Here is a 7868-nt window from a genome sequence, read left to right as displayed (position 1 = left end):
CTCTTTCTACTTACGTTTACTCTACTATAAAAGAAAGGATTCATGCATCCATGTGGATAGTGTACCATCTAATTCAATAGATCTCTCCATCCACAAATTAAATACCAAAATAAATCCTTGTTTGTTTCTCAAGAAATGAATTATTTTATTTAGCATTATAAATACACTCACCATACATCCATTTCATCACAAACCAAACAATATCTCAATTCTCAAATCTTCATAAAAATAGAAATGTTATACACTTTTTTATCCATTTTTGCTACTTTTTTCTTGTTCTATAAAATCATTCAATCCCTCAAACCAAACAACAAAAAACTCCCACCAAGCCCACCATCATACCCAATATTGGGCCACTTACACCTTCTAAAACCCCCATTCCACCGTACACTCCAATCTCTAGCCCAACGCTACGGCCCAATCTTCTCTCTCCAATTGGGCCTTCAACGGGCCTTGGTAGTTTCCTCCGCATGGGCCGCCGAAGAATGTTTCAGTCAAAACGACGTCGTTTTTGCAAACAGGCCAAAATTCATAATAGGACAACATCTAGGATACAACTACTCAATTATTATCTGGTCCCCATATGGGGACTACTGGCGGAACCTACGACGTGTTACAACCATTACCATGTTATCCATGAGACGGATAAACGAAGCGGGTCCGACCCGGAAACTTGAGATCCGAAACATGATAATGGATCTTCTAGAAACCTCAAAAGGTGGGAGTGGGAGTGGGACCCAGAAAGTGAATATGAATGAAGTACTTAGTAAACTTGCAAGAAATTTTGTAATGAGGATAGTAAATGGAAAATCATGGGAAACAATGATTATAAAACCACCTGAAAATTTGATGAATATTTGTGATTTTTTGCCAATTTTAAGATGGGTGGATTTTAAAGGGATAGAGAAGGATATGAAGGAGAAACAGGTTGAAAGAGATGAGTTTTTACAAAGTTTGGTTGATGAAATTAGAGAAAGTAGGAAGAAAGGTGAGAATTTAGGGATGAGTACTTTGATTGAACAGTTGCTGGATTTGCAACAAGCTGAACCTGATCAATACTCTGATGAAACTATCAAAGGAATCATTTTGGTAATTATTAACTTACTCTATCTATCTTTTTAATATTATTTATTATTCCATTTTTACTAATTTGACTGTGGGGAATTTAGAATTTTAATTATCCTAATATGTAGTCGAAATTAATTATAATAATTGCAGAGCATTATTATTATCATCATCAATCTAATATGTTGTTGGAAAGTTCTTGAAATCTAGTTTTTAATGCCACAATCTTTGCATTAATAAAATTTTTCTATAAAAAGTTAGCTTAAAATATTGAACATGTATCAAATTTCAGCACAAATAAACTTTAAACGATTGTTATTTCTCGCTAGGTTATTGAAATTAGACATATAATATATCATTAGAAAGATCTTGAAGTCTAGGTTCTAATGCTGCAAAGATTGCAATAATGTGATTTTTCTATCAAAATTTTAGGCTAAAAGAGTGATCGTGTATCAAATTTCAACACACGTGTGATTAAGTTTATTTTCCGATTTTAAAAAGAATTTCTTTAATAAAATTAATATTTTTTATTTTAATTTAATTATTATTATTAAATTTAGTTTAGTAATAATGATGGTTGAGTTTATAATTAAAAATAGATTTAAGGGCATTTTAGTAATTTCATTAAAAAAGGTGGCGACGCAATGAAAAGGGTGGCGAACTTTAAGGATTGGTTTAAAATATTTTCTTCGTCTGAAATACTCGCTACATTATGATGTATGACACTATTCATTCGTTTAAATTTGTTTTTTATATTACGGCTAATGTATAAGAAAAAATATAATCAAGTGAGATGTTGAAATCGTCTAATCGCATATTTTTATAATATTAATATTAAATTTTTGATAATTTTAAGATGTGGATAATTCAATATACAAATGATCAAAAAACACATTGGATTGCATAAAAAATTAAATGTAGCAAGTATAGTGAAACGGACGAAGTTTTTAAATTGAAGATGAACAAAATTATTTTTGTCCAAAATTGGTGATATAAGTAAAAAGTTTTTTTCATAGAAACAATAAATGAAACACCTAAAATAATAAATAGAAACTTCTTCAAGGAATGAATGGAAAAATAAGAATAGAAAATTTCTACGGAGAAGAATAAAAATTCTTTTTTTTTTATAAGTGTTGAGAATTAATTCCAAATTACAAGAGGAAATGGGAAAATACTTAGGCTATCGCTTAGCTAGCTCATGATTCTTCGAATAATAATTGTTCTAGTTTATATTAATATAAAACTAAAACTTTTATATGTATATTTATGCTTTCTTTTGTAAGATTTATTTAAGATCACGAATGTTCATGAATATTTTAATTATGGGAAAATAGTTGAGACATACTTGAAGATAAAGTGTAATCATAATTATATAAAAAAAAATTTAATATTATATCATAGTTTTACACTAATTCTATGAGTAGGTACAAAAGAGCTTTGAAAACTATTGGTCTTATTCTAAATACAAATTTGACTATTTTGTTGTAAGGCGTAAGCAATTCATGCAATTCAAATGCGACTACGATAGCAAAACCTCGATATCCGTGTGCCTTATGTCTACTATATTCATTTAGCTTTTTTGAAAAAAGAAATAATTTATTAATGTAAGTAATTAGTATACACTATTTCAAAAGAAATTATTTTATTAATGTTAGTAATTAGTATACGCTAAAATAGTATGCAGTAAATTAAAGTGTGTGATTGTATAAGAGTAAAGAGTAAAAAATATCAATTTGAGAATAAAATTTTGAAGAAGAGTAAACATTAAAAATAATATGGGCTAAATGTATTTTGGTCTACGCTATTGATGTATAATGTATTAGCTAGATATGCTTGAAAGTACAGAGATGATAGACAACCATAGGTGCTCATTAATTGGGAAGGGTCCACCCAACGAGTTAAGACTTATGTTATTTTTAAACGTGTCATTCATGGTTTGGTTGATAATGAATCATGTAATTAATGAGCTTTAAGTAAAAGGTTGGATTGGGCCAAGTCACTATTGGGTTTGGTTTCATAAAAGTATTCTCGCATTTGTAAAAAAAATTATATGACATTATTATTATTATTATTATTATTATTATTATTATTATATATATATATATATATATATATATATATATATATATATATATATGTATATATATATATATATATGCAGGTCGATCTAACATGTTACAAAAAATGAACTTTTTTTTAATAGTTCGGTATGGGTTAAGTCTAACGGATTTTGACCTACCCCGTTTAATTTAACATTATATCTTGAAATGGGCCTCAAAATTTTGATGCGGTCAGATTAACAGCCTGATTAAAATTTTATCCTTATATTTATGTGATGTCACAAATTTTTCAGGTAATGTTACTAGCAGGATCAGAAACCACAGCACGAACCTTAGAATGGGCATTATCAAACCTCATTAACCACCCAGAAAACCTCGCGAAAGCAAGAACAGAAATTGACCTCCATGTAGGCAAGGAACGATTAGTAGATGATTCTGATCTACCGAAATTAACGTATACACGTTGTATTGTGTACGAAACTCTAAGACTATTTCCGGCTGCACCACTTTTAGTACCTCATTTTTCGTCACAAGATTGCACCATTGGAGGGTATCACGTACCAAAAGGGACAATACTTTTCGTAAATGCTTGGGCTATACATAGAGATCCGACCTTATGGGATGAGCCTACCGTGTTTAAGCCCGAGAGGTTCGAAAAGGAGAAAGAAGGGTTTAAGTTTATGCCCTTTGGAATTGGAAGGAGATCTTGTCCAGGGAATAATATGGCTCTTAGGAATGTTTCATTGACATTGGCTACTCTTATTCAGTGCTTTGATTGGGAAGCAGCTGAGAGTGGATCAATTGATCTAACCGAAAAGCGTGGTGCTGGTGCTATCATTGTCCCTAAGCAAAAGCCATTGGAGGCTATATGTCGACCTCGACCTTCAATGGAGGATTTCCTCGCCAAATTTTAGAGGGTGTTTAAAAAATTGGTTGTTAGCTGTTAAATGGTTTTGTAGATTGCTTTGCCAATTTACAGCACTGGTTATTTTTGTTATTTATTAAGTTAGTTGTATAAGTTAATTGTTATAGGCGTACAATTTGAGGATGAGTATCGATAATGTTGCTATATTTTCTTTGGTAATGGTATGTTGTATATGAATGTATTGTATGTGTGGTTGTATCTTAATAGTTATATATGATCAATTATTATTTTCTAAATGTATGTGTATATACAATTTATCAATTTATGATATAAAATGTGCGAAAAAGGACTTAGCTTGTACCCATTGAATGAAAATTTTGAGGAAAGAAAAACATGAAGATTGTTTAATTTTCATTCAAGCTCGCCTAAAATCAATGGACTATAAAATTATTTTCTTATGATGTTGCAATAATGTTTTTGGTGAAAAAATCTAACCCCCAATCTATCTAGGTTATCATCGGGTTAATTCAATTAAAAATTAAGTTAATATATATTGAGTTGTGTAAAATCAATATAACAAAAGAATATTTGCTAAATTAGTTGAGCTTGCATGCAAATAGTGTTCGATCGGCTAACACTGTACTAATTTTTTGGATTCGCCACTGATTTGGTTCAATTCACTTTAGTTATATATTTTTAGGCTATCGGGGTGAAGTTGTGTATATTCATCATAAAGGTTTGATCGAGTTAGGTTAGGTTATTAGGATTGAGAAGATTTAAGTCGTATATAGTAATATTTTGAATTGTTAAATTTACGTCTACTTCAATTTAACCATTGTTGAAATGGTTCAATTCTAGATCAGTTATAAATCAAATGATTTGAAAGTAGTTCGGTTATACATTAGGGTAACATTATGGATCACCATACCTGGATCAATCTTTTGAAACAACTTTATAAAAGTGAGTTTCAAACAAAATTATGGTGATCAAATTTGTGAACTTAAGTTTAATCAGTCTCAAATAAGTAAGTTGTAAATTCTTATGTAAAGATTAATCAACTTTTTTTTGGCCTGAGCAACTTGAATATTTTTCTTAATAATGTGGATAGAGGATGATTTGAACTTTGGTAAAACAGAAATTATATAGGTGAAATTAGCCATTCACTATAATACTTCCTCCGTTATGAAGTTCTCGCTATATTATGTTTTTTGAGACTATTTATCGTTTAAGTTTATTTAACATATTGCGGGGGTAAGAAAAAATATAGGTAATTGGAATCCTGTTTGAATCGTATAGTCGCATACTTTAATAATATTAACTTCTTGTAATTTTAGATGTGTATAGTTCAATATATAAATAATCAAAATAACACATTAAATTGCGTAAAAAGTCAAATATAGCAGGAATAGAATAAATATAGCAAGTATAGAATAACGGAAGAAGCAAGAGATAATCATGAGCAATTTCCTAATCTTGATATAGTCTATGCGCATGTGGATAGAAGTTTACTAACAAGAGATCATAAAAAGATGTGTATGGGAGACCGCATCGTTGAAAGACATATTTTAAGTTCAGTCTATTAAAGATTAATGCTTACTTAACGTAATTTTAATGCCTATTTTTGTTATTCTTAATGATTACTTTCAATATCTTAAATATCAATTTACATTACTCTTAATGTCTACTTATAATATCTTAAAAAATAATCTCTTAAAAAGACCGTCGCTCATAAGAATTTGTGAAGATAAACTATTGGCTATTTTTGGCCAACATTTTGAAAACCCAATTGTAAACATCTTGCTAAATATCTTTCGACTGCTCATATAGGCCCGTTTAAAAGTTACAAGGTGGGAAAGTACTTGCTTTCTAATTGAATGTTGACATTTTTCAGATCTACATCAGTTTTATTAAATTGTATTCTAGTTTATTTTTCAGTTTATTTTAATTAGATATCTGCATATCTTTCTTTTAATAGTCACTGTTTTTAGCGTCTAGATTAATTATTATTCAATAATACAATTTTTGAAATTCTTTTTAGATTTAATTAAGTAAAGGTTTCTCTTAACTCATTTCATTTCTTAATGTTTGATATGAAATTAGTTAACACAATTAGAGATATCCGTGAATTCTAGATCCGACCCAGATTCGTGAATTCGAATTTTTTGGGTTTTGTTTCCATTTTTTAAACCCAATTTCATCCCTAAACCCATTTTTTGATTTTCGGATTCTAGTTTAGATCTAGGTTTTGCCTCAAAAAAAGGATTTGATTCCAGATTTTGTAGACTTGATAGAAATCGTGACTCGTTGTCATCTCTAAACACAATTTTTATTATTAAAGTAATGAATACCTTTAAATTATTACCATTCATGTTTCAGTATAAATGAATTTTTTTTAGTTCTCTTTTTTTTTTTTTCATTTCCTTCCATCCCATAATCAAAAAATTAATGATAATAACACGTCTTATCTATACTAAAACATTTTTATTTCATTACATTGAATTTTTCATACTAAACTATAAACATCTCTTGATAGAAGCCTAGATCTGCCTCTAGGATGTTCCTCATTTTTTGGAAATTCAAGTCTATTTCTTGTTGTTATTATTGCAATTGCGTAACTCTTCGGGTGACTTCCATCCTATTCTATACCTTTGCGTATGAAATTGAATTAGTTACTACATAATTTAATACTTCATTTGTCAACACACATTCTCTAATTCATCAAAAATTAATTAATGTAGTATTTGAGAATAATTATTTCATTTCAAATTATGGATTTTAATTATAAAATCATAAATAAAGAATTCGTGAATGACAATATTTGAGTAGTTATTCTCAAATTTTCAATATTAATTACTTTAAAAACAATGGTGGAATTTGATACAAATTCAAAATTGAAAATTTTTAATTTGCCAAACAATAAATTTGAGTTAATTTTAAATTTTCAAATGAAATCATCATTCCCAAACATGACATAGAGAAATTATTATCTACTCTTTTTGTACCTTTGAATAAAACAATTTAAATATAATAACTATAGTAGTAATGACTATTTTCAATTGAATTTCTCAACTCAATATGTGCATCAGGAGTTTCAAATTAACCATATGTTATGTTAAAATTGGTGCTCCAATAATGATGCTAAAAATATGAATTAGTCGGCCAACCTATGCATAAAGGCACACGCTTATTGGTTAATCATCTTGGCGATCAGGTTATACAAGCAACTGTTATATTTAGATCTAATATTGATGATGAGGTTTTCATTTTAAGGATTAGAGTGACACCTCGAGATAGTTTCAAAATACCATTTGCTCTTCAGAGAAAGCAGTTTCATTCGTTGACGATTAATAAGAGTCAAGCTCAACTTCTACCCATGTTGCCATGTTCCTACCTAAGTCTGTTTTTGTTCAAGGAGAATTTTACGTTGTAGTTTCTAAAGTAAGTAACTGGAAAATTTTGAAAATTCTCATATATGTGGCAAGGATGATCAAATATGTCATCGCAACTGATAATATTGTGTACAAAGAGATGTTATAGAACCTTTAAATATAATTTAATATTAAAATCATATTATAAATAAAATCAATGTTTTTTTTATTTTGTTTCATTATTATTAGTTACAAAATATATAAGTATATTTCGCATTATATTTCATATCCAAATTGTCGATTATCAAATTATTATAATTCTAATATTATTATATATGATTGCATCATTGTTTAAAAATTATATATATATATATATATATATATATATATATATATATATATATATAAATATATATATTATATATATATATATATAAATATATATATATATATATATATATATAAATATAAATATAAATATATATATATATATATATATATATATATATA

The 7868-nt window shown here is 28.3% G+C and overlaps 1 protein-coding gene across 1 annotated transcript; it reads left to right on the top strand.

Annotated features, from left to right (window-relative positions):
- On the top strand, nt 1-4286 carry LOC130821740 (cytochrome P450 81Q32-like). Its single transcript, XM_057687527.1, has 2 exons — nt 1-1089; nt 3419-4286. Exons 1-2 carry the CDS (start codon nt 235-237, stop codon nt 4037-4039), a joined length of 1476 nt encoding a protein of 491 aa, XP_057543510.1. The 5' UTR covers nt 1-234; the 3' UTR covers nt 4040-4286.
- Nucleotides 4287-7868: the final 3582 nt, after the last annotated feature.

Source organism: Amaranthus tricolor, chromosome 1 (assembly GCF_026212465.1).
Source record: "Amaranthus tricolor cultivar Red isolate AtriRed21 chromosome 1, ASM2621246v1, whole genome shotgun sequence".
Lineage (NCBI taxonomy): Eukaryota > Viridiplantae > Streptophyta > Magnoliopsida > Caryophyllales > Amaranthaceae > Amaranthus > Amaranthus tricolor.
Note: the sequence above shows the minus strand (reverse complement) of the source record. Positions and strands in the feature narration are given on the sequence as shown.

Excerpts from the sequence above, each read along its gene's own strand:
- LOC130821740 (XM_057687527.1), top strand. The coding sequence starts at position 235 with ATGTTATACACTTTTTTATCCATTTTTGCTACTTTTTTCTTGTTCTAT. Across the intron at positions 1,090-3,418 it reads CTATCAAAGGAATCATTTTG|GTAATGTTACTAGCAGGATC; the intron begins GTAATTATTAAC and ends CAAATTTTTCAG.